This window comes from Callorhinus ursinus, unplaced genomic scaffold (assembly GCF_003265705.2).
Source record: "Callorhinus ursinus isolate GAN/ISIS: 27379988/994484 unplaced genomic scaffold, GSC_fseal_2.0 scaffold11, whole genome shotgun sequence".
NCBI lineage: Eukaryota > Metazoa > Chordata > Mammalia > Carnivora > Otariidae > Callorhinus > Callorhinus ursinus.
This window is the reverse complement of record NW_027397073.1, coordinates 52,945,198-52,973,065: the sequence shown is the minus strand read 5'-3', so window position 1 is coordinate 52,973,065 and position 27,868 is coordinate 52,945,198. Positions and strand designations below refer to the sequence as shown.

General features: G+C 42.9%; 1 protein-coding gene across 15 annotated transcripts in view; it reads left to right on the top strand.

Moving 5' to 3' along the window:
* The window catches only part of DLGAP1 (DLG associated protein 1), a 942,912-nt gene that overhangs the window by 862,892 nt on the left and 52,152 nt on the right, over positions 1-27,868 (top strand). For 11 of the 15 annotated variants that reach the window (XM_073898465.1, XM_025886688.2, XM_025886687.2 and 8 more), the window contains 2 exons: positions 14,339-14,712; positions 25,360-25,451. In XM_073898465.1, the coding sequence (XP_073754566.1) occupies positions 14,339-14,712; positions 25,360-25,451 (466 nt within the window). The remainder of the gene's footprint in view (positions 1-14,338; positions 14,713-25,359; positions 25,452-27,868) is intronic. The other 4 variants (XM_073898467.1, XM_073898466.1, XM_025886692.2 and 1 more) reach the window with 1 other exon arrangement.

Genomic DNA, 27,868 nt, shown 5'->3' with positions numbered 1-27,868 from the left:
AGTGGCAATCCTTCTCCTTCTAAATCTTTTCTTTTACAAAACAATAAGGAGTGGTGGTAGCCTGTGGCTAGTTGAAGATTTCGAACAATAGGTGTTTCTGAGCCGGGCTTATTGAAATGGTCTTGTCTGTGTCCTGGGGGAGATTGTAAATGAGATGTCAACAGGAGCTCTTTTGTGCAGATGGCATTCAGCCTGAAAGAGAGGAATTTCCTTACTGTGCTAGTATTTAAAGTAGATTTGTTGCTGCTTTTGCTAAAACTTTTTATCCAACTGCCTGAGCTAACAGCACTGAATGAGTCACTCGGTGTGATTCTGACTTCCTTCCCTCCTTAGCAAAGCCCTGACTCAAGTCATTTACATTTAGAAAGGAAGACTCCTAAGAAGATTTCTTGGATTTTCATCAGCTTGAGCCTCTTTTCTAGACCGTCACGTGGACCTCAGCTGTCAGCAATCCTGTTACCCCCAAGAGAGGGCAGCCTGGCCAGGCTGTTTTTCTCACTTCCGGGAAAACTCCTGGCTGTTTTGCTTGCTTTCTTTCAAAATCCAAGGAGAGAGAGAGACAGTTTCCTGCCTTAAGCCTTTTCCTTTCTCCCTCTTTTTTTTTTTTTTGTAAATGACAGGCAATTTCAGTTTACTATAATTACCACGGAGGTTTGACTAACTCCACCCTTAGATGATAAGGCAACTGTTTTATTACCTCTCAGCCAGGTGCCTGAGGGTGACAAGACTTGCCTTTATCTGGAGACCTGACAAGGTATCAACAACTGCAAATGGGCTGAATCTTTGAGCAGTGGCCATCCAAATGCTTCCCTTCTCTGTGATCCATTCCCCGGCTCTTTATTGGTAGTTACTTTCGATCCAAACACCAGCACTGGTTTGCTCTAGTTTTTCCGCATTCCTGCACTTGGCACATCAGCCGTCATACTGCTATGGCAATTACAAATGGTGTAAATTACAAACCCCGGCCCCAAGCCTACAAGAGACTGTATTAACATCCTCTGGCTTGGTAGATTTGCACTGGTAGTATAGTTGCCTTTTCAAAGAATTGAGGCTTGATATAATCTTTCACCTATGACCAGAAACCCAAAATAATCAAATCGTTTTGCCTTTACTTTCTCTGGTTCTTTTTTGAAAAGGAGAATGTTACCCACAGCAGGAGGGAGTGCAGTGCTTGTTTTAGATACTGCACATTTCTAGTGCTTGATCTATGTATGTCTGCTGCTCTATAATGTGTCTACCCGCCCCTCGGTTTATTCTTTAATTCAAGCTCTTACATGGATTATCTCCTCTCAGGTTAGAAATGTGGTGTAAAAATGTGCATTTTGAAAATAATTTTGGTGGTGCCTAGGTGGCTCAGTCGGTTAAGCATCTGCCTTTAGCTCAGGTCGTGATCCCAGGGTCCTGGGATCCAGTCCCCATGTGGGCTCCTTGCTCAGCGGGGAGTCTGCTTCTCCCTCTGCCCTGCTTGTGCTCGCTCACTCTCTCAAATACATAAAGTGAAAGAAAGAAGGAAAGGGAAAGGGAAAGGAAAGGAAGAAAGAAAGAAAAGAATTTTCAAACTGTGTGTATTAGGCAGGGCTCCAGTGAGTTAAGAGTGCCTTTGCAGAGAAACTTCGAGGTGAGTGTTCTAAGCCGCATGTACTTAGCATGGTGCCCAGCCTGGACCTAGCACAGAGCCACCCTCCTGTGAGTACAAATTATGGTGGGTCAAGAACATTAGTTTCATTTATTTTACTGGGAAGTAACTATAGCCTGAGGGCAGGGGGTGAGAATGAGAAAGAGAATGACGGAAAAGATGAGTGAAAACACATTCACGCAACCTTGCAAATATGAGGTGTTTATCTTCAAGAACACGCAAGACTATCCCATTCTGTAGTTTATGTACACATCATTCCACCTTGTGGGGAAAGGTTACTTGAAAGCCCCTACTAGCATCCCAATTACCATTTTCACAAAAATCAAAACTAGATGTTTCTGAATAGTGTGTGAAACCAGTGAACACCCAGAACTCCAACACGGTCAAGAAAAGAGAGACGATGTCAGGAGTATCATCAAACCTATCTTGGATTTCTCTTTTCCTTAAACATCTGGAAACCTTGCCCGCCTAGACGCAGAGTCCGCCACCACCCCTCCCCACCCATCCACAATCCCCCCATCCCTTCCGTAGGCTTTGCTGGGACACAGCTCCAGGGAGGGCCTGAGATGCCTCTGAAGGAGAGTCTCCAGCTGGAGCACTTACTGCTCCAAGGCTTCCAAAAGGAGCAGGGAAACATCATTCCTTCATCTGCAATTCTGAAAGCCATTGGCCAAAACCTGACCTTGGAACTGCTTGCAGTGTGACTGGTCTACCTTCTGGCAGACAAACAGGTTAGAGTACGTGATTAAGAGGCACTGCCCCAGACCCCCGGGGTATGGCAGGTATATTAGCTTTCTACAATCCAAAAAAGTTCTGAATTCCAAACACATTCAACCAAGAGAGTCAGATAAGGGCTTTTAAACACAGCCAATATTCTCATAAGGGTTCAAAGGAGAATCTTAAAGACAAAACTAGAAGGCAGCTCTTTCAAATCTAAGTAAGGAGGCTTAGGTGGGAAGAAGTCAGGCTCCAGCCAGACTCCACCCTGGAGAACCTGGGCAGCTCACCCTCTCCAGCCTCCTTGTCACTTGTGGAATTGGGATTCTAGGTACAGCGCCTGGCTCTCTTGGACACAGTGAAGGTGGACGATGGTGGGGGCAGGTAGACTAGTAAATCGATACCAATTTTAGTGCCGGTCTCATCAGTCTTCTAGGTTATTTTTATTAAATTTTTGCCAAATGACAAAAACCCAACTGTAAAGTAGAATTTGTAATGCAATCTTTAAGGGGCCCTTTCCATACCAACTGTAAAGACTGACTGGAGGACCGAAGTCCTGTTTGGAGCGTAGTATAGACAGGCCTGGGGACACCTGGGCAGGTCCTTCTCTGGATCTGTGTTCTCATCTGTCAGGGATACAGTTGGATAAGGAGGTGTCATTTTAAGCGCTGATTCAGTTATTTGAGACTCAGTAGCGGGCTGGTCTCCTTCCTGGGCCGAGCTGGCTAACAGAAAACTGTGTTCTACAGATTAACAGGCAGTTTTCCTGTTTTTCCTTTGAAAAGGGGGGTTTCAGAGAGGAAAGAAGAATGGAGTGGGATGAATAATTAACTGCCTAACTACACACACCAGGGCGTCCTGTGGCCTCCCACATGCCCTGCTCTCCAGACCCGGATAATTACTCTTCATCATGCTGAAACCAACAGGAAGGAATGGTGGATGCATTTTCTTTCTTCTACACTTCCCCACACATCCTGTTTTCCCGGGTTGGGGGATTTGAGCTTGCCTTGTGCAAAAGCTTCTGCTCCAGGCCAAGCCCTCCCTGCAGACACCCCCCCCCCCCCATCCATAGGGCAACAGAAGCAGGCAGCTGACAGGGCTGCCCCCTCTCCAAAGCCCAGGCTTTGACAGTGAGCAGGGGCTACCGACACATCCAGCTGGAAGTTTCAGTCAGGACTTAGCCTGACTGGACTCGTGACACATGCTGGTTTGCACACAGGTCACTTGCCGCACAGCCAACTGACTTTCTCAAGTGGGACAAGTTGGCAATACGTGCCTGATACCCTGTTCCCACCGACTGTCAGCTACTCCATACAGACCCGGGGTGAGGTAGGCTTGAGTTCTACTTTGTTTACCAGACACCGAACAACATGGCAAGAGAGTCCTGTTTGGTTGTGTGATTCCACTCCAGATTTTTCCCTTTATTCTAGGCTCCAGGTCCCACTGTGCAGGTGCTACCAATTCTCATGAAATAAGACCAGGAGGTAAAGAAAGTTCTTGACTCTCAGATATCCACCTTGTGCAAGCAGAGAATAGCAGAATATTAAGAGGGCAAAGAAAGGCAGATGCACGGGAAAAGAGCAGTTAGCATCATGGGCCCCTCCCGAGGCCATTTGCTGAGGGCCCCTGGGTAAAACCAAACAGAGGATAGAGAAAGTTAGGTGAATAATCCATAGGGCCAACTGCTTTCAGGTGGTATTAGTTTGGGCTTTTGCATACTAGCTCATGGTGAGAGTTGGCCAATCACAATCACACTCAGCCAGCCCTTGGCCAATGCCAAACAGAAGTGGGCATCGGTGACAGGAGATTCAATTGTAATATCCAATGTCACAGAGAATGGCTTTGCCGAGTATTCATTTCACTTCTACCCCGGTGACCTCCCTTTCCAGATTAGTAGTCCTTTTTTCTTTTTCTCCAGGAAATGTGTTCTCATCCCTGTTCATTCCTTCATGTAACAAGTACTTTACTACAGTACTCCCATGTGCCATGCATATTCCAAGCACTGCGGTCATCATGAATAGAACGGACCACAATGCCTGACCTGCTGGTTCTTACATCCTTAACTATATTCCTTTCTCAGAATTCCTAGTCAGGAAAAAAAAAAAAAAAATCACCTACAGAGTCTATAGGAAAGTATCACTGTGAAGTGACACCTGACAAGAAATGAAAGCTAGCTGATGAGAAGCTTAAAAGAAAAATTTCCTTCCCCACTCTTGGCACCATCCTTACCCCAGGCCTTGTAGTCCTTAGTCTGCACTAACCTCAGGAGTTGGTAGACCAACTGCCCAAACAGGAAACCTTATATAATTTGGTAACCCTGACCTTGGGCCCTGAATCTTCCCCTCCTGTAAACAATCCATTCAATCCAGGAAAACCTGCAGCCTGGCTGGGACAAATTTTGAAAAACACACACAATGTTACAAACATTGAAAAAAAATCCCTAAGTCCTAGAGGAAGTGACATATCTGACTCAATGGTAGAAATCACTTCATAAAGTGATGGAACAAATGGAAACTTAATCCTAACAGATGAAACTGCCAGGGCAGTCACTTCTGTACATGGATGACTCAACAGCACCTGTTGGAAAGACCGGGAAAATGAGCCGTGAAATCCTGATCACATTCCCTTCTGGAAGCAATGGCCCTGCCTTGCAAATTAGTAAGCCCCATGTTCTCAACATCCTGCCTTCAGTATTTGTGCCTAGATCTTAAGGAGGCTATGACTCACCGTGGCTACTGGTCAAATGATTCTTACTCAGAGCTGTCGGCTTTTAATCTTTAGTATTAAATGGTCTAGGCAAATACTAGCCAAATAAATGTCTGTCTACTTTCAAGATGTGCCTTTGAAATGACTGATTTCAGGCAACAACTGGTTTTCCATATGGTAACCCTCAATTTCTAATATTATTTAACTTGCTGCCAAGCTTCATTAAAAGTCCACATTAGAAGTTTTAGACCTCAGTCCCCGAACCTGGGCCTTCTAAAATGACTTTTCTCCAAACATCATTTAACTTCCTTTAATTTTGTTAATTAATGGAACTTTCTGAAAAGCACAGTTACTTTGATCTAAACCTCTTGCTTAGTTTCCAGTTAACATTTCCAGAGGGAGAAAGAACGGATGCCTTCACAACTGGCGGGAGCTATCAGCAGCTCACAACTGTAGCCTTCCCCCCAAATCAGAGACATCAGAAGGGGGAGTACCTGAGAGAAAGAAGACTGGTTAAAAATAGTGCCCTTGGCACTTCTGTGGGTGTTTGCCCCACACAGAGAATAAAAGCTAAACTGGTACTGCAGACCCTACTCTCTGGGAAGCTGGGCCTGTAGTCTGGGAATCCTAAATAATCCTTGCAAGTAGATTAACTGGAAGACAGAGGTGTGAATTAAAAATGTTCCTGCCCCAGAGAAAGGTTTCTGCATAGAAGTCACAAAATCACATAAAAATTACAAATACAAAGTGCAAGTCCCGCCCGGCAGGAATCCTCAGTTTCGTGGCTGTTACTCCTTGCTGCCACCCACCTGACCAACCGGCTACAGCAGTTCTTGCTTTTCAACTTGCCGCCATAGAAAATGTTACCCTAGCTGCTGTTGAAAAACAACAAAAAACACTTCAACCCAGAGATCTTATGCTGAAGCTAGGCTAAAATTTTTGGTAAGGCGAGAAGTTAAAAGGCAAGACGTTCTGAATCTTGACTAGCGCTCTTGATGTCTTTTTGGAGGACAAGTCTAGCAAAGACGTCCTGCCCTTTCCCTAGCCTGACTTACCTCGGGTCTGAGCCGCGGATTTCACGGTACCTCGGTGATGTTCCGAGCTTAGCCACAAGGCGGCACTCGAGAGCAGGGCTGCCCGCCGCAGTACCTTTTTCTCAGCTTCTTGGCTGGGGGGTGGGGCGGGGTAGGGGTGGTGGTGGCGGGGGGAGATGCAGCTGGTTTTAAAAAAATCCATTTGTTCTCTGAGATGATGCCACTTGCCATTTTATAAAGCAAAGGTTGCCACGTTACCTGTTGCCAGGTTCCTGGGAGGGCTTGGGGGAAATGTGGGCGAGAAAGGTACAGAACGAAGCCCTCCAGCTTGGTGCCTTTCAAGCTCTTTGGACCGGGCCGGCGCTGACGTTTGGAGAGCAGCTGCCGCGCATTGCCTGAGCATTGTTTGGTTGTAGTTCTAACAGAGGAGTGGCTGCCTGTTACATCATTTCCAGGCATGAAGTGCCTGGGGCTTTTTTCCCCCGTTTTTAATGAGTAACTCTGACCCCTCCCTCCCTGGATTTTGGTACAGTGCAGGCACTGTGCTCCACAGCCTCACCTCAGGAAGCCCAAGTTTTGTAGCAACTTGTTAAAACAACTTGGGGGCCTCTTAGAAAAGGAAAAAAAAAAAAAAAAAAGCTGTGACTCTGAAACAAACCTTCCCATTCTTCCCTGGGAGAACAATGTTGTGTTTGATTAGCAGCGGAGCGCGGCTGCCCCCGAGATCTGGTCTCCCGCAAGAGCCGGGCTGCTATCACATGAATAGATCTCCAAGCCAGACATGCCGAGGCTTGGGGCATTTGTCTGGCATTAGGAAGTGTCTGGAATACTAGTAACTACCAACTGGCAAGTCCTATGACTAAAGAGTTATTACACCACCCCTCCCTCTCTGTCCACATTCCCTGCCCTTCCCCTACACGCTCACACAAGCGTGCTTTTTTCTACTTCGGCGGAGGAAAGGTTACCTAGTCTCTGTGGTTTCCGTGGAGGCCGGCTTTGGTGGAAACCGTTCTCATGGCCACGGCCCTGGAGCCAACACTAACCCGGAGAACAGGCGAGAAGCCGGGTCGCGCTCCCAGGAGCCCCGCGCGGGCCCCGCCCTCTCACCGTGGGGCCGGCTCTGGGCCGACCACTGACCGCCACACTTCGGGTGGCCTGGAGATGTTCAGCTGTAAATATTTTGAAACAAGGGGGCGATTTTTCCATGTGTTATTTTGTGGAGTTTTTTTTTTTTTGCAGTTTTTTTATTTTTATTTTGAGAGAGAGCGCGCACAGAAGAGCGGTTGGGAGGGGTGGGGGGGGCAGAGGGAGAGGGAAAGAGAGGATCTTAAGCAGGCTCCTCGCCCAGCGCCGAGCCCACTTTTGCAGTATTTTTTAAAAAGATGCGGCTGGTGCAACCCTTGTTGACCACTCCAAATTTGTTCATTCTCCATGCCTTTGACAGGTTCCTGCAGGGTGCAAAGTACAGTGCTGGGGGCCGTTTGGGGGCATTTTCTCCTGGGAAGCATCACGCTTTACTGGATAAGGTATTTAATCTGAGGTTTAATGGGCAGATGAATACAGGTGGTTTGAAGAAAGGAAAAGAGCTGGGATTGAGGCCTCTGAGTTATGCTAACTCCACTACTTAGTAGCTGTGTAAGACAGAGACCTCAGTTACCTGCTCTGAGCCTCAGTCTTACCATCAGACAAATGGGGAGACTAAGAGCTTCCTCTGTCATGAGACCATGTCTATTAAGTTCTTAGCACAGTGTGTTAGAGAGTAAGGATTCACTCTCTGGTGATTTGATCTAATGGCACTCGTGGAGAGTCTGAACTAAAGGGGCACCCTGGGGCTCAGCTGGCGGAGCACACCATTCTTGATTCCTGCAGTCCTGAGTTCAAGCCTCACCTTGGGTATAGAGCTTAAAAATTAAAAAAAAAAAAAAAAAAAGTCTGGACTAATGTTCCATCTTATCATCTTTGTTTTCCCTGGGTTTGTGCTTTCACCCGGTGAACGACTCAGGCCGGAACGCTGGTTTGTCTGGCACTTGGTGGGGGAGTCGTCCAGCCTGCGCAGCAAATCACCGCGGGGAGGTGACCTCCGATTGTCAGTTCAGCACTTCTCGGCCTACTTGATGCCAAGCAGCAATCTGATTCGCAGCTTTGCCCTGGTCTGCGCCAAAATGCATTCCCAGGATGCCAGAACACTGGTCATTGCTACCAAACATCCGTGTTGGTAATGCTCCCTAACCTCCCTTGGCTTCCTTCTTCAGCTTTTTCACTTCACTCTCAATGGGTCTCTACTTCTCAAATTCTTTTCTAGCTTTTATTAATATTCATAAAACCATGGGAGCTCCAGTTTGAAAGAAATCTTGTCACCTACTTCAGGCTCCCATCACACGGTGGTACAATTTTAATAACTTCCCAGCCAAAAGATGAGCTGGCCTGTGCTTAACACCTCTGGAGACCAAGAAGCTCATTACCCAGCAAGAGCCCCATATTCCTCCTTTGAACAACTGAACTAGAGAATTATTCTTAGTGCCTCTCTGAGCTCTTCTTACCTTGGTGGTTTCCCACCGTGCCTTATATAAAGCTAGTCCATGCCAACCTCGACACAAGAGGCTTCGAAATCATTGGAAATTCTTCTGTCTTCCTTCTCTTGCAAACTAAACATCCTCTCTCCTTAATCCACTCCTCCTAAGATATGGTTTTTCTTTCCTTGGAGCACTCTGCAATGCCCCCTTAAAGAGAAGAAGCTAGAATGAAACGCAGCACCACAATCCTCTGGTTGTTCTAGATGTCACACTTGGTACTCAGACACACCCTCTTAGAAAGAGGCAGCTTACCTGGTGCTAAAACCACAAGCTTGTATTTGTGCACTGGCCCCTCTCTGTCTAAGTTTATGTCTTCCACATTTCTTTTTTTTTCTTTTGGCCTCTTCACATCCTTTTGCTTTCTAAAATAGCCTGTAGTTTCAAGTTACCTCCCTCGTATGTTCTTATCCCACACTACCTCTGCCCTTGCCGCTGGATTAGCAAATGTTTCCTGTCAGTGCTTCTCAAACTATCTCTGGGGATGGACCAGTTTGTTTGGTGTCCAATCTGTTGCAGATCAATATTTTGGTAAAAATGCAGTAAAATGAATCACTGGATAAAGGGAATTAAAAAAATGAGACACCCAAAACCAAGCCCTGGTCTTCTTTTTGTTAGATTCAACCAATGAAGTAGTCTTTAGGATTGCTGTAAAGGTGGCTAAAAGTTTACTCTCAGTTTTCATGGCATATCTCAAGATACGCTCATCGAATAGTTTGTGACTTGACACCTTACCTGTCTGTGGACCACACTTTGACCAGTGCCACGCTACGCATACAGGTGCGCTGGAAATGCTTCACAACTGGCTCTCTCAGGCAGGGGTAGTATTTTCCAATTTCCATTGTGTAAATATTCACACCAAGGTCAGTTTCAAGCTATCAGTGAAATGTCACTAAACAGAGACCTGGGAAGAGATTTGCAAAATTAGCTAGCAAGCTGACAAAAGCCAGTTCCAGCATCCCCACTCTTAACCCCATTTGATTTTTTTAATCTTTCGAGGGCTTGTTAAACTGTTGTTGGCCAGACCAAATTACCCAAATCAAGAGACCTTTGCCCTCCACAGAAACTAGACAGTGGGTTGAGGCAGGCCTTCTCTCTCTGGTGGTCTTCAGCTCAGTAAGTGCAGACCATCTGATAACAACTCAGCAAATCCAGGATAGCTTTGACCATGACTTCTGTGTAGAAGCCAGCCACTACTAAATGCAGATCAACACAGCTTGCTTCATGGTTAATAATGTCTGAGGGTAACTTGTTTACGTCAAAAAGGTGTTGTCTGACTACTGTACGACTCTATGTATATGTATATTTTGGAATTCTTTCATTGTCCTTTTGTGGTTTTTATCTGTAGTTCTTATGGGCTTGTATTTGAAAGAGTTTCTAAAAAGTAACAAGGAAGTGCTAAATAATTCCTCAACGTAGCTTTATGGTATATGACACATTAGCTTAGCCCGTCAGAAGGTCTTATTCTTTTGAAGACTTTATTTATTTTATTTTATTTTAATTTTTAAAGATTTTATTTATTTATTTGACAGAGAGAGACATGTGAGAGAGGGAACACAAGCAGGGGGAGTGGGAGAGGGAGAAGCAGGCTTCCCGCCGAGCAGGGAGCCCGATGCGGGGCTTGATCCCAGGACCCTGGGACCATGACCTGAGCCGATGGCAGACACCTAACGACTAAGCCACCCAGGCGCCCCTATTTGTTTATTTTAAAGAGAGAAAGAGAGCACCCACGTGAGCAGGGGGAGAAGGTGGAGAGGGACGAGCCGACTCCACGCTGAGCTCAGTCAGTTGAGCATCTGACTGATGCCCCAGCCAGACTGTATTATTAAGAAGCTAGAACATGTGGGTTTGAGCGTCCATCTGTTTTGTGGCCGCCTGACACTTGTGTGCTCTTGATCACAGAAGATAACCAGAGTGATAAGAAAGTCTAGATTTTTTTTCAGAAAACCTTCACCACTACAGAAAAAAATAATTCCTGGCACAGGTCTTCCTGAGGCTTTCAACACTAGCATTATCTTCCCATGCAAAGAGAGACAATATTGAATCGTTGGCTAGAAGCTGAAATAGGATAGGAATTTGTTCTCATTTTTTTTTTTACTTCTTCTTCTTTTCCTCCTCCCCTCCCCCACCCCTCCCCCTCCTCCTTCTTCAGTCATTTCTTAACTTGATGTAAAAGCCGGTCTCCCGTCTCTATGCTCTGCAGTATCCTCTGAATCAAAGTGATGCCATCAAAATGGGTAACTCTGCTCTTGCTGACTCTTCTTATAAATTAGGAGTCCTTTCACCAACTTTGAGCTGGGGCAGTAAACCATCGGGATCCAAATAAGGAAAAAAAATCAGTTTATTTGAAATGAACATATAAATACATCAAGCAAAGGAAAGCAATAATAATGGTTAAAGTACAATATCTTTTCTTTAAGTTCCAATTGAATAAAAGGAGCACTTGCATTTTTTAATCACTGTTTTGAGAATGTTACTCTCAAACAAAAGAAGTGTTTCACTGATGGCATATAAGCCACTTATTTTCTCTTTCTGTCTTGACCAGACAAGATTTATTTACTTGTGCTTCATCTCCTTGAATCTCACTCTACTACACCCCTCTGGGCGCTCAGACTCCAGTGGATTCTAAATTATTCACGGTGCTGAATCATGAGAGTAGAATTAGGAGAATAAAAAGATCTTAGGAGAGAAGAAAGAATTTAGCCTGCAAAACCAGGAAAGAGTGATGCTGGGAGAAATTGGGAATTTGGTTGTCTGATTTCTGGAGCAGCCTCGTATGCGAAAGAATTGGGGCATGAGAAGGAAGGGGGTTATGGGAAATGTGAGCTGTGTCTTGGATCTCCTTTCTTCTCTGGCAGAGGGCATTCTTAAAGATTGGAATTCCTTTTAGATTTCTACTTGATAATTGATGGGTGGTGCCTCTTTGAATGTAACTCTGATAACTGTGGCAGATTTGTGCCAAGACCCACACAGCAGTGAAATCTCATAATGAAGCCCCTTGAATCTAACACCATAGCAGGTGATTCCTGTCTTCTGTTCAGCTCTCTTCTTCCAGGTGAGGCAATCCCAAATTCTTACCTCCTTTGGGCATTGGGGCTGGGTCAGCCTATTGGGAAAGCCACGTCCCCAGGATTCTCCCTGTCCAGTCTAACCCTAGTGGATTTCTAGCATTGCCGCAGCGGTCCTGCACATCCCCATTGATCGAAGTACTCAGTTATCCCCACTGATCCAGGAGGGGAGCTGACAACAGCCACCAGATGGCACCAAATTGCAGTTGGCCCTGGGGAGTGTCCCCAAACCCCATCATTACGCTGGAAATAATGTGACACCCTCCTTTCTATATTTCCCATATCACACATCACATCATGGCAAAATTTCTACTGTAAATCACAGCAAAAGAAAGAATACTCTATTTGGCTGCATTGTGCAGTTTTGATTGTCCACACCGAAAGAGGAAACAGTAACTAACAAGAAGCCATAAACAACCCCCAGAGATCAGACATTTCTTTGTTAGAATGGGGTATTTCATTTCTTTGGAATACGAGTGGGCCGAATGTCCTGAGCATCCATTTTCAACAAACTAATGAGTTCACACTGTAATGACTTGTCTTAAGAGAAGTAATAAAATGATCTGGTTTCCCACTAGATTTGAAGTGACTGACCCTGTCCTACCTATGGTCACCCCTCCTCCCACCCAGTCTGAGCCTCGGCCTGAGCAGGGTTATCCCTTCAAACCTTCCCAGGAAGCAGGAAGCAGCTCCTCAGTAGGCCGGTGCATGACACTAAACTAAACTGGGTGAGGCAAAAAATCATCAGTGCACAGGTTTGCATGACTAAGCCCGGGGCTTCGCTGTAGCCTAGTGGGGGAACCTGAGACCAGTGTGGCTCTGCTCCTGGCTCTGCCCCTCGCAGGTGGGTACTGTGAGCCTGCACTGCTTGTATTACCTCTAAGGCACCTTAGCTGAAAACTCTAGATGTTGGGCTGGGAATTGCCGAGAGCCCTGTTCAAACTGAAGGATGTACAGAGTCCACGCACCAAGCTTAGGTGGAAGGTTCTCCCAGGGTGAGCCTCGGGCAGTCATTCATTCTGGGTAACCGAGCGGTGGCCACATTTATATTGTTTACGTTACCCCCCACCTCCAGGGCATATATGTTCCATCAGGTAATCCCTAGGAAGTAGCAAAATATTTCGGTCCCTATCTCTTTTACGGTTAAGGAAATTACTCCCAATCACAAGCCAGTGGCACCACAGGACAGCGTAATAGGATTCTTCTGTTTATTGTTCCTTATAGGACACTGCCTTTGAGTGGCCTCAGGAAACATCCAAATATTAAAGCAAGTTATCTCAATTTAGTGAGATGGCCCCAGTGGCAGCTCAAACGAGGGTTGAGATGGTGTGGTCAGGAGTGGCTGATTTGGTCTAACAGTGACCGCCTGCTGTGAATGGGCAAGGCATGGGGGGAGGGATGTGCCGGAAACACAACAGTTTGAATCATTGTTAAGAGGACTTAACAAAAGTCTTTAGAAAGCTGGTTCAGGAATTGTTCTCTTCTGGCAGGGAGTTCACTTGAAAATGTAATCATTCTTTCTGATCTGTATTTTGTACATCATGCTCCACAAATGGAAAGCTGTAAACCAGTGTGTAAATCTTCTTCCTATAACCTCAGAGTTGTGATCAGGTAGTTGGAGAGAAGAGCAAAGGCTACTTTAGCCAGAGCCTCTGGGAGGATCTTGACTAAACTGTACAGGTCCAGAAAGGACGCCTTTCTGCAGAGACCCAGGCCCCTGAGTCGATTAAGTTGCCTTGAAGGACAGCATTTTACGGAGTAGGCTCATACAAAGCCCATCTCCCACCCCTCCACCCCCCACCACAGATTTAGAAAAGACAGAGACTACATTAGGATACTTTTGTGCAGTATATTCCCTCTTAGAGGACAATTCTGCTCAGAAATAAAAACAAAAAATTTCAGAAAAGAAGTTTATACCGTGAGCATCTATCCAGAGGAAGGAAGGTGGGAAGGAAGGAAGGAAGGAGGAGGAGGGAGGGGAAGGGCGCTGGGAGGAGGGGAGACAAAGACAGGAAGGAAGAGAGGGAGGGAAGGAGAGAGGGAGGGAGAAAGAAAGGAAGAAACAGCCCAGGAAGCTGGGACTGCTCTGTGCGCCGCCCTGCCCACCCCCGGGCACTTCCCACTGTGGTTAGGATCAGACCACACTTGCTCACAACCCCTTTGCTTTCTTTCCACCACTGCAATCTTCTCCAGCGAGTTACGTTGTTTAACATTAGCTATATTTCGTATTTTCCTGAGCAGGCAGAGACAACCCTGGGTCTATCTACATGTATACACATTCTCTCTCAGGGTGTACTGTTGCCTGGGAAGATTTCTACAGATGGCTATCTTAGGTTAATTCATATTAACTTCCATTTCAGAAACGTCCATCTCAGAGGGTGCTGTTTTCCGGTCTTTTTTCCCCTCAGTCTTGTGGGAGCGTCCCCTCATAGGAGGCTCAACTATACCCCCGAAGCAGGGATCTCACTTACTCTATCAACAGGCTTGTTTTCATGCTCAGTATCTTTGTGTGTTTCATGTGCCCTGATTTACAGTGGATGTTAGTTACAATACAGAAATTAAAACCCACACAGAAATCACAGTGTCTCTGTTTTCACTGTCTTCCAGTGTCATCTTGCATTACAACATATAAGAAGACACCACCTCCAGTCCCACCCAGAACTACCACGAAACCTTTCATTTCTATCACAGCCCAGAGTAGCACAGAGTCTGCCCAGGATGCCTACATGGATGGACAGGGCCAGCGAGGAGATATTATCAGCCAGTCTGGACTGAGCAACTCCACGGAGAGCCTGGACAGTATGAAGGCTCTGACAGCCGCCATCGAAGCTGCAAATGCCCAGATCCACGGCCCTGCAAGTCAACACATGAGCAACAACCCTGCCGCTGTCACTACCACGACCACCATAGCCACTGTCACTACAGAGGACAGGAAGAAGGATCACTTTAAGAAAAATCGATGTCTTTCTATTGGGATACAGGTAACAGCCTCCCTTTCTGTCCTTTGCAATAGGGACCCCAAAACTCAAGAAATTAAGTACTTTTATTTTTCCAGAAGATTTGCCATCTGGCCATTTTGGGTGATAGGCCATGTGGGGGACCAGATTTTCAAATGATTGGCTCTGGAATTCCTACATTGTTAAATGTGACTTAAAAATTATGAAGAGATTTTGTCTGTAGGCATTATTAGAGGCTGCTGTTTTTGTCCTCTAAATTAAATGTGTGACTCAAAGCATTGGGATAGCTAAACAAACATGAATACAATCACCCACAAAGTGCCCTCAATTCCTGATGCACATTTTGATTCTCAAAAAAGGAGTGGACATCCAAGAATAACCTGGGTTACTGAGTTGTGTTATAGTATGTTCGACACTATTGAGTAACCATCTGAGAACAAAAATGTGAATCACTTCTCATACACGTGGGAGTGAAGGGGAGCAAGACCAAAGTGACTGGTAGTGTAGAAAGCAATCACTCACATCACAGCTTCATGAGCAAAGAATGTGCAGTAGTTTCAGCATAATTGTTGGTTATTTAATCATGCATTTCAAAAAATGGTAGATAATTCAGCAGGCTTCTCAGTTCAGCCCAGTGTTTTCTGCTGCTCAAAGATAAGATCAAACTGATTCTTGTTTTTCACATCTGTTCAGCTTGGCTTACCCTGTTAGAAATTTCCTTCTCTCAGTGGAGAAGAGTCATGCCTTTCTCCCTTTTTTGTTGTGCCGTATCATGCAGGTGCCCTTTGAATAATAACTTCCTGACGTGGCAGCCAATAAATCTATTCACAATGAACCAACTCTAAGGCACATCTAAAAGCCAGGCGTGGGGTAGGTTTTCACAACGATGATGTATTTTCACAGTGCATTCTGCACAGTGCACTTCTAAAGGGCAATTAAATTTTGTCTAGTAGCAATGAGTCAGATGGTTTTATTTTTTTTTTAATCTTTTATTTTTTTTATTTGACAGAGAGGGAACACAAGCAGGGAGAGTGGGAGAGGAAGAAGCAGGCTTCCCGCGGAGCAGGGAGCCCGATGCAGGGCTCGATCCCAGGACCCTGGGATCATGACCCGAGCCAAAGGCAGACTCTTAATGACTGAGCTACCCAGGCGCCCCCAGATGGTTTTATTTTATTTTATTTTTAAGATTTTATTTATTTATTTGACAGAGAGAGAGAGAGAGAGCACAAGCAGGCAGAGAGGCAGGCAGAGGGAGAGGGAGAAGCAGACTCCCCGCTGAGCAAAGAGCCCGACGTGGGGCTCGATCCCAGGACCCTGGGATCATGACCCGAGCCGAAGGCAGCCGCTTAACCAACTGAGCCACCCAGGCGCCCCGGTTTTATTTTATATATATATAACCTACAGGTTACCATAGCACAAGCTATCAAGTTTCCTAACAGAACTTGTGGCATTGGTGCCTGGTACTAGAAGACACAGCAGGAGGCACATGCACAAAGCCAGCCTCCACCCCCATGCCCACTCCCACTTCCCCCTAGAAGCTAACTGCTCTCCCAACTGCCCAAGGGATTTGGAGGAGTAGGGAAGAGCAGAGGCTGGTTCTCTGTGCTGTCCCAGGTAAATGATGCCATCTTCCTGAGCCTGTTTCCTTAACTATCCCTCACAGAATTATTTTGAGATTGAGTTTACAAATTCCAGCTTCATATGGGGGTACAGAATTTCAACTTGGGATGATGAAAAAGTTCTGGATGTGGATGATGGTGATGGTAGCACAGTATTGTGAATGTACTCAACACTGGCTGGAACTATACACTTAGAAGAGGTTAAGATGAAGAATTTTATGTCATGTATATATTACCCATGATAAAAAAAAAAAAATCTACTTTCCTTATCTGGCCCATAGCTGGCACCGGACCATGTTAGTTTACTTCTACTTCCTTAATGTTCAGTTTTTTCTTTATTTTACATTATTTATTTTTTTTTTTAAGATTTTATGTATTTACTTGACAGAGACAGTGAAAGAGGGAACACATGCAGGGGGAGTGGGAGAGGGAGAAGCAGGCTTCCTGCTGAGCAGGGAGCCCGATGTGGGCTCCATCCCAGGACCGTGGGATCATGACCTGAGCCGAAGGCAGACGCTTAATGACTGAGCCACCCAGGCACCCCTACATTATTTTTCAATAGATAAATATTCCTCTGACTCAAAATTTGAAAGTTACAAAAAGGCGTTCAGTGACTAGTCTCCCTCCCATTCTTATTTAATAGCCTGTCAGTTCTCCTTGCTGGAGAAAATTAATATAACCAACATTTGCATCTCCATACAGAGATACTTTGTGCATATTCAAGCAAATATATATTTTAACTTATTCCCCCTTTTTTCACCCAGATGTTAGCATATACCTCACCCTATTCTATATCTTGCCTTTTTACTCTTAATAATAGCATATTTTAAAGATAGTTGTTTGTCAGTCTTACTGTTCATTTTATTTAAAAGCTTCTATATATCCATCTTAATCACCTCCCAGACTGCCGGTTAATCTCATAGGTTCTTCTCCAAAGAATTCTTTTTTTTTTTTTTTTGAGTAATCTCTACACCCAACGTGGGGTTGGAACTTACAACCCCGAGATCAAGAGTCACAAGCTCTACCAAGCCAGCCAGGCGCCTCTTCTCCAAAAAATTCTTACTCAGAATAAAGCATTCATAGACATGAAATCCACCTTATATTACTGTCATTTTCACCCAGTCAGATGGAACTACTCTGAAATCCACATGTAATGTTGGGGAGAAAGTTTTGTTGCAGACACCATCCCGCCACTTAAATATCTGAATATTTTAGTGAGTGGAAAAATTGCTCTAACTCTTCCTTCAATCACTGTTCACTACTATAGAAACTATATGGAAGGACTGAGTATTTTATGTGGTTGTCTCATTTAGCCCCTACAACAACCCTATGGCATAGGTGGTACGATTATCTCTACCCTATAGATGAGAACACAGAGAGGTTGAGTAACTTGCCCAAGGCCACACATCCTACATTGACAGCCTAGATTGTACCTTGATGCTTAATGTGACCATGCTATACACCACTTCTTTGATGGAGAATAATAAGTAAAAATTCAAAATGCAAAACAGTCATCAAATTTTATTATACTGTAACCCAATTTAAATCCTAATCCCCAAAATATATAACACTAGGATCTTGAACTCTCCCACCCTTTACCTCTTTAGGGTCAGAGTTTCCAAACCTTACCCAACATTTTTAATTTAATCCATGCCCAACAGCTAATATTACAATCATTTACTCTACAACCTGTGTGAGTTTAGGCTAATTACTTAATGGTTCTAGTTTCCTCATCTGGAAATTGAGAATAACAGTCACTATTCCACAGGGTATTTTATCATAGGTTGTAGTAAAAATGGGCTGATACATGGGGTACCTGGGTAGCTCAGTCGGTTAGGCATCTGCCTTCTGCTCAGTTCGTGATCTCAGGGTCCTGGGATCAAGCCCCACAGCTGGGCTCCCTGCTCAGCAGGGAGTTGCTTCTCCCTCTCCCTGTGTCTCCCCCGACCCCTGCTCATTCTCTCTCTCTCTCTCTCTCTTCCTCAAATAAAGAAAATCTTTAAAAAAACCTGACGGATAGAATATATGTAAAGTTCCAAGTGTAGTGGGCTCACTAAATAGTAGATCTAGTTATTATTATTACTGTCCTTTAAAATCATAGCCCAACTTGCTGCAATTTTATCCGCTAAGGGTTTTCTTAATTTTGTTCAGGACAGAGATATAATTACTATGCAATTTCTTGAAACATTCTAAAAGTCACTTCACAAATTTAAACAGATTACCCTAAGTACTATGTAAGGGTGGTGACATTTGTGCATTTTTGTCACAAAGATAAATTTACATACAAAGACTAAAGCTTGGAAGATAAACACTTGGATGCGAAGCAGCTGTAGGTTTAGATAGTCGGGGTGGGGCTCGAACACAGAGTACAAGGTCCTCCATCCACAGACTGCAATGTCCTCCATCCTCGTCCTTGAAACCCATGCATCCTTTCTTTCTCCCTTTCTCATGGTTCTTAAGGGAAATACCTACCATGCGTCATTGGGCAAAGTTTCATTGGGTAATTTTACTACTACCCCATATTGTAAAGCTGTAACATCCTACTTTGGCTGACACTCTAAGCCTTTTTCATTGACATGAGTGTAGCCACATGGAACCAGTTAGAATCCCATTCAGGAAAACAGAAACCGTGCTCAGTTCTCAAACAGAGGCAGTCTGATACACAATGTTGGTTCTACAGGTATGGGAAGGTTGAGAGAGCAATAACATGATGCACTAAGCAATTACCACTTCTAGGACTAAGGCAGCAAAAAGGGAAAGGTGGGGTTCCCAGAATTGAGGCGCTCAGGGGAGAGTCCCCAGTACAGCCAGCCTTGGACCACCATGGCAGGTGTGGTCAGCTGGTGCTGGGATGTCCAAGGGAGCAGCACCTCTGGCGCATGGGTCAAAAGGGCTAGAAGCTAGAGCACAGCTGCCCTGGTATGCTGGAGCAATGCCCACAGAAGGTGGGAACAGAAAGAAAGTCCCTTCCCTCCTCCCACCTTCCTTTGTTAAAATATAACTGGAAGCTGGCCAGCAACGAAGCCTGGGAAATGTAGTTTGCAGAGTCCTGGCCCCAGTGCTACAGAGCAAATGGGTATAAAATGTGGGCCTGGAGCTGCTAGACAATAAGTAAGTCACCAGAAAAAGTCATTTTGTCCAATAAATAAATAAACCATAAGCATGTGTATTAAAAAGCTTGAGATGGCTAGGGTGAATTTGTAGTCTTAGTTCACTTAACTCTTAAGTCTTAGAATACTTAGTTGGCATTCTAGTGAGAACGTTTCATGGCACTAAATACGATTCTAGAATATCTTGAAGTATGTATTGTTTATAATATGGTCCAAAATTCAAGTCAACTACTTTATCTGGTGCTTTTTCTGGTGGTCTAGTGCTGGGAGGGTCGGGGGGAGGATAACTGGTTGCTTCAGATTTAGAGCAAAGTTGTATGTCTTTCTAAAAAGTCAAGGGTCACGTTAAGGTTAATTTGTTTTTCTTAAAATTACAAAATAAGTAGTATATGCATACGGTATTGTCATAAAGGATTCATACAGTATGAATGGATACAGAACAAAATATGAAATGCCCCTATCTTTCTACTTCTGACTCCTACTCCCTTCCCCGAAGGTAGCAGGGGGTTACACCATCTTTTAGTCTCTCAAGTGTAATTTTTTTTCAAGTACAGATGAGTTTCATGTAGCTTTAGACCTTAACCTCTCCACCTCCGGATATTAGATGGTGACTTCCCTCCATGATCATTGAACTCATGTGGCAGAACAACCTAAAAGAGCTTTAAGCTTGATCTTCACATTACGTAAGATGTGGTTGCTTTCTCATTCTTTGAATTAAAAAGAAAAGAAAACTAAGTTATCTGAGATTGCACTCCTAAGATTTACTTATCTATTTCCTTTAATGCCTATCCAAGTGTACAGAAATACATGTTATGACCCATGTGAAGAGATGAGTCCCACTGCCAAGTTGAGTGAACTATTTCAGAGAATGATACAAACCAAGTGAGTTGTTACTATTAATTAAAAGAGGACCTTGAGAAATAAAAAAGTCACCTCATCTCTGATTCGTAATCAAAGGACTTAAACCAATGAAGGAAAGCCGTAGAGGTGGTATTGATAACAAGCCTCTCCTTGGTCTGACTCTTAGTCAGGCTGCTCTGAATTCTCTTCCTGACTGGGCCTTGACTTTTGTACTTGTGTGTCCATGTTTGTATTGCCCAATTTTAGTGAGAATCCTAAGTCGGTTTAGCCAGAATGCCCCAGGACTGGTGTCTGGTCATGTTCCTCATCTGATCATGTTCCCCATCCTCCATCATCCCCCAGCTGATGTGCCTGATCACCCTGGCCTGCTTTCAGCAAGGACCCTTTGAGGTCCCCTCTTATGCCTGATTGTCTCCTCTCTGTAATTTTCTACCCACTGCCACCCTCCCACCCTGCTCCTTGGCTGTAAATTCCTACTTTTTCCTGTTGCATTTGGAGTTGAGCCCAAACCCGCTGTGGTCTATCACAATAATCCCCCTGAATAAAGTGTACCTTGCCAATTCTTTAACAAGTGTCATGAATAGTTTTTTCTATAACAGTACTCAGTACATTCAGACTTTGTAAACTTTGTTTTGATGTCATTGAAATCAGAATCAGTGCATATTCAGGAAGAGATTTTTTAGGGGGACTTATCTCAAGTCAAAACTCCTGAGAAATTTTAATGGATTCCAAAAAGAAGAGATATTACAGTCATGGTTTCCAACCATTACACATTAAAACTAGAAATTAATGCTAAGCAGATAACAAAAGCTTACCATCTAAAAATATTTAAAAATATTCTAAAAATATTTGGATGAAGGAGGAAATTCAAGATTATTGTGAAATAAATGACAAAAATCCTATAAATCATCACTATGGGTTGTGGCCCCAGCTGTGATCTCAGAAGAATTCATAGCCCTAAGTTCTTTCATAGTTAAGCAAGAAATATTACAATATAAACAAAACATTCAATTTAAAAAACTATAAACAAACAATAAGTTAAAAGGAATTATTAATGATGAAAGTAGAGATATATGCATTGGAAGACAAAAACAGAGCAACAGCAATAAAAACTAAAGTATAATTGATACATTAAACCAAAATTGGTTCTTGGGGAAAAAACAAATAAGTCTGATTGAGAGGGAAAACACAAATCAATGATATTAGAAATGAGAAAGCCTTTTTTAAAATTATAAAAAATTCTTGTAGGTGCCTGGGTGGCTCAGTTGGTTAAGCGACTGCCTTCGGCTCAGGTCATGATCCTGGAGTCCCGGGATCGAGTCCCACATCGGGCTCCCTGCTCAGCAGGGAGTCTGCTTCTCCCTCTGATCCTCTTCCCTCTCGTGCTCTCTGTCTCCCATTCTCTCTCTTAAATAAATAAATAAAATCTTTAAAAAAAAATTCTTGTGACAATTTTATGCTGTTAAATTTTAAGGTCAAAATAAAATAGTCAGACATGTAAATTAGTAATACTAATTTAGTAAAGAGGAAATATAAAATCTGGGAGGGACACCTGGGTGGCTCTGTTGGTTAAGTAACTGCCATTGGCTCAGGTCATGATCCCAGGGTCCTGGGATCTAGTCCTGCATCAGGCTCCCTGCTCTGCGGGAAGCCTGCTTCTCCCTCTCCCACTCCCCCTGTTTGTGTTCCCTCTCTCACTGTGTCTCTGTCAAATAAATAAATAAAATCTTTAAAAAAATAAATAAAGAAAAAGAAAAATAGGGGTGCCTGGGTGGCTCTGATGGTTAAGCGTCTACCTTCAGCTCAGGTCATGATCCCAGGGTCCTGGGATCGAGCCCCGCATCAGGCTCCTGGCTTAGTAGGGCGCCTGCTTCTCCCTATCCCTCTGCTCTCCCCCTGCTCATGCTCTCTCTATCTTATCTCTGTGTCTCAAATGAATAAATAAAAAATCTTTAAAAAAATAAAAATAAAATAATATGTCAGTACCAAATAGTGCATGTTACAGAAATTCAAAGTTATTTTAGCTGTAAGGGGGAAAATATGATATCAAGATGCATGCTAAGAAATATATTATTGAGGGATGCCTGGGTGGCTTAGTTGGTTAAGTGTCTGCCTTTGGCTCAGGTCAAGATCCCAGGGTCCTGGGGCGGGGAGCCTCCTTCTCCCTCTACCTGCTGCTCCCCCTCCTTGTGTGTTCTCTCTCGCTCTCGCTCTATCTCTGGCAAATAAATAAAGACAAAGTCTAAAAAAAAAAGAAATATAGTATTGAATAAAATTCAGAAGGCATTCCAACTATTAACATGATATTAACATGATATTAACATGATATAAGACAACTATAAGAAACCTAATTAAACATATTTAAAGGTGAAATGGTAGAGACATTCCAATTAGATTCAGAAGCTAGATATAGGTGCCTATTTTCACAGATTTGTTCAGTACTATTTGCCCTCATTAGCCAGTACACAAAGCAAGAAAGTGAAATGTGGTCTAAATATTCCAAAGAAAGAGTAAAATTGCTTTTATTTGTGGATAATATGTATGCCCTCTTAGAAAATCTAATGGAAACCACTGAAAAATTATTAGGATTCACTAGAGTGAAAGAATACAATATAAATACAGAGATATCAGTAATGTTTATATTATTTTTTTTCAAGATTTTATTTATTTATTTGACAGAGAGAGACACACAGAGAGAGAGGGAACACAAGCAGGGGGATCTGGAGACAGAGAAGTAGGCTCCCCGCTGAGCAGGGAGCCCGATGTGGGGCTCAATCCCAGGACCCTGGGATCATGACCTGAGCAGAAGGCAGATGCTTAACGACTGAGCCACGCAGGCACCCCTATGTATATATATGTTTTTAAGATTTTGTATATTTATTTGAGAGAGGGAGAATGGGCATGAGAGGGGGGAGGGTCAGAGGGAGAAGCGGGCTCCCCGCTGAGCAGGGAGCCCAATGTGGACTGGATCCTGGGACTCCAGGATCATGAACTGAGCCAAAGGCAGTTGCTTAACCAACTGAGCCACCTAGGCACTCCCCTCTGTATATTATTAATACACAGAAAATGTAATGGAGCAAACCAAGCCCATTCACATTAGTAACAAAAACTGTAACAGGATTGAGCTTCACAAAGAATATATAATAACACCTATTTGAAAACAATCTAAAAACTTTCCCTTAAATAAAACATAAGAGATCTGGGCGCCTGGGTGGCTCAGTTGGTTAAGCGACTGCCTTCGGCTCGGGTCATGATCCTGGAGTCCCGGGATCGAGTCCCACATTGGGCTCCCTGCTCAGCAGGGAGTCTGCTTCTCCCTCTGACCCTCTTCCCTCTCGTGCTATCTCTCATTCTCTCTCAAATACATAAATAAAATCTTTAAAAAAAAAAACATAAGAGATCTGAAAGTGGAAAACTATTCCATTCAATATTCCTGCACAGGAATACTCCATAGTATAAAGATAGCAATTCTCTCAAAAGTTATACACTGAATTAAAACACTAATAAAAATTCCAATGTGAGTTTTATCACTAGGTAGAAGCTGGAAGGAGAGATTTGACAATTTGATGTTAAATTTATTTAGAAGTTAATACTCCAATATAACACAGGAATTTTAAAAATTACATTAAAAAAAGAATTACAGGAGGAGTCATGCCATAGAAAATACCAAGATTTATTTAAAATTAGATTAGGAAAAAAAATGGGAGGAGTAATAAGACCAGATCAGTAGACCAAAAACAAGGCATATACATGGGAATGTATAGGTGAAGTTTGGTAGAACATAAAGTTGGCATCTCAAATTAAAAAAAAATTGAATTAGTTGATAAAAGGAGCCAGATCAACTGATGATCCATGTAGGAAAAAAAAATGTTAAATCTCTACTTTGTTTCTTAAGCACAAACATTTCAGGACAGTGGATTTAGGAACTAAATATGAAAAAGAAAAATGACAGCATAAGAGTAAATACTTTTAAAAATATGTTCAGGGTAAAGAAGTCTGTTCCAAGCCATACAAAATTCACTATATAGTGATTTCAGGATTCTGTACAAGGAAGGGCAAAGTTTAAAAAACAAATAATAGGGGCACCAAGCTGGTTCATATTAATAGATGTACAAATGTGCTGCAAAGTTTGAAAGTGATTCTTAAGGGGCTTTATCTTTCTACATTTTATATTTATGTATTTTAATTTCATATTACTTAATTAAATTGTTTTTATTTTTAGAAAAAATAATTTATTAATACACAGAAAAAAGAGGAAAAAATCTAATTGCTCTCCATAGTCATAAGATTTATTTCAAATTTAGGTTTGTCCCATAGGCTCTCATTTATATTTATTTTAAAGATTTTATTTGACAGCGAGAGACACAGTGAGAGAGGGAACACAAGCAGGGGGAGTGAGAGACAGGGAGAAGCAGGCTTCCCGTAGAGCAGGGAGCCGGATTGGGGGGGGGCTCAATCCCAGGACCCTGGGATCATGACCTGAGCTGAAGGCAGAGGACGCTTAACGACTGAGCCACCCGGGAGCCCCTAGGCTATCATTTAAATATAGACACATTTTCTATGTGAACTGTAGTCTATACATAGCTATTTAGAAACCATGGCATGATATTCAAAGTCGATTTCTTAGTTTAAGGGGGAAAAAAATGAAGATACTATATAGTTTATCTTAAAAAGTTAGTACCTAAATCTCTCAGTATCAACAATTCTAACTACAATAAATGAAATTTCTTCCTTCTTTTGTATTTTGTTATCTGCAAATTCAAAACTTCCAAGAACCCATTTCCATGCAGTGCTCCTTTCTAATACAGTGTTTACAGGTAAGCACATACTCACAAATCTATGGAGTAATCATAGACATTTATCTTAAGAGTGAATAAAGTTTCATTTTACTAAGATCAGCAGAGTCAAAGCACATGCTAACAGTGTAGTTGATGGCCTTCATCAATACACAAATACTGAACAAAAAGGCTACAAATCACCAAACATTCCAGTAGTACTGCAGATGTTTCTGATAAAATGTGACATTTGTTTTTCAAGCAAGATGACTAAAATCGGGTACCTCTATTTGATTATTTCTTCAGGTGGATGATGCTGAAGAGCCTGACAAAACAGGGGAAAATAAAGCACCCAGTAAGTTCCAGTCCGTAGGAGTGCAAGTAGAAGAAGAGAAGTGGTGAGTCCATTTGCATTTGTCCTCTTTCATCTTAATATTGGCAAGTATGGAACCAGTATTTTCCCCTGACATAAACCTACAAGATTCAGTGATATTTTCCATTAAGTTTGGAAGCACTTAGCTGATTCCCTCCTCTACTTTAATACTGGAACCACTCAATTTAAGTTTCTGCTAGAATATTAGAGTAAACACGTCACATCCACATACACATAAACACTGTGTGCAGTACTGTTATGTTGCCAAACCATTCTTCAAAAAACCTTCCCATTTTGGACTGTAGACTTTTTAAGAGAGGAGGACTTATCTTATTCCTATTTTTATTCCTAGCACTTAATTGTGTTTGGTGTTTAGTATGCACTCAATGATGAAGAGGGAAGGAAGGAAGAAGGAAGGAAGGAAGGAAGGAAGGAGAAAAGAGAAGATCTATCATTATCTTGAATCACCAGTTCCTTTAGATTGCTCTTTAAAATAATCTTACTCTAGAGTCTTAATATCTAGAATTGGGAAGTTTAGAGTTTCAGAAACTAGAAGGAACTTCTGAAGTCACTACATTCATTTTATGAATGAGAACTTGTTCTAGAGAGGTATGTGAGTTTCTCAATCAAACTGTGAGGTACATGATGGGTAGAACTATGTTTTATTGATAGTAGTACCCCCAGCATCTAGAACTCTGTTTTCACATACTAAGTATACAATATATATTGGTGAATGAAGTAGAACCGCAGTTAAAGTAGGAGAAAGAGCTCTATATTATAAATTAGAGTATCATCTCAACTTTGCCACTCACTTTCTGTGTGTTAATTAGAAGGAATCAGTTGGAGGTCATCCCTCCATCCATCTATCCATCCAATAAATATCTATAGACTGCCTCCCACATGCAAGGCTGCATGCAACATAAACTGAGTATCTGGGAAAAGGTTATGCATCCGTTTATAGAAGATGTGTAATTTCAGATCCGTCTGGTATTGACACTGCACTTGTATCTAAGAGGTTTTCAATATATGTATATAAAATATTTTCTATAATTTCATAAAATTATACAATGTTGGAAGCCCAGAAAATCGACACAACCATTGTGGAAACTAATATGACAAAAGTCAGCAATAGTTATATATGTATCCATACCCAGTGACCCAATACACACATTCATGGAGCTGTCCTGAATGAAATTACTCAAAGGAAGGAAACCAATTGCGGGACATTATCTATCATTGTAAAAGAAAAATAATAATTATCAAACGTCGAACATTAAGAGAATATTTTTGTAAATTTTAGCACATCACCAAGGTAGAATAAATAGCTATTAAATGTATTTTGTAAAGAAGATACAGAAACATGGGGAAATCGCCATGATACAATGTTAAGTGAAAAAGCTGAATACACAATATCCACGTAGTCCATAAAGATGGACACCAAACCGAAATGTAATCTGTAAAGATGGTAGGTTTAGGAGTGATTTTTTTTTTAAAGATTTTATTTATTTATTTGACAGAGACAGAGATAGCGAGAGCAGGAACACAAGCAGGGGGAGTGGCAGAGGGAGAAGCAGGCCTCCCGCAGAGCAGGGAGCCCGATGTGGGGCTCGATCCCAGGACCCTGAGATCATGACCTGAGCCGAAGGCAGACGCTTAACGACTGAGCCACCCAGGCGCCCAGGAGTGATTTTTTTTTTTACTCTAAAGTATTTACTCACTGTATCTACTTCAAGTTTTAGTAATCATTATTTTCAAGCCAACCATTCTGATACTTGTTCCTTTAAGTGTTTTGGAAAATTTTTTGAAAATGTTAACGTAGGAGACACGAATGACTCATGATAAGAAAACATATTCTTCCTTTCCCCACTGGCCCAACCTGCTTGTTGTCCTTAATGGTGTGGTGGTTAAGAGCACAGACTCTTGAGCCAGAACACCTAGATTCAAATCCTGGCTCCACTGCATGCCAGGTGGGGCCCTTGATCAAATTAATAAATAGCTTTGTACCTTGGTTTCCTTCCATGTAAAAAGAGGGATAATAGGTGGTTTCTGGTCCAGCATGCAAGGAATTTAGAAGCTGTCACTCTGTCCTAAAAAGTAAAAAGGTAACAAACTGAAAAATCAACAACTCTTCTTCAATCAGTCAGAGAAGTGAGAGCACAGGGCAAACCCCTGCCCCCAAAATTGGAGAGACAGACATAGAGATATAGAAAAAACCAGAGTAGGGGCGCCTGGGTGGCTCAGTCGTTGAGCGTCTGCCTTCGGCTCAGGTCGTAATCCCGGGGTCCTGGGATCGAGCCCCCCCCATCGGGCTCCCTGCTCGGGAAGCCTGCTTCTCCCTCTCCCACTCCCCCTGCTTGTGTTCCCTCTCTCGCTGTGTCTCTCTCTGTCAAATAAATAAATAAAATCTTTTTAAAAAAAATAATAAAAAAATTTTTTTAAAGA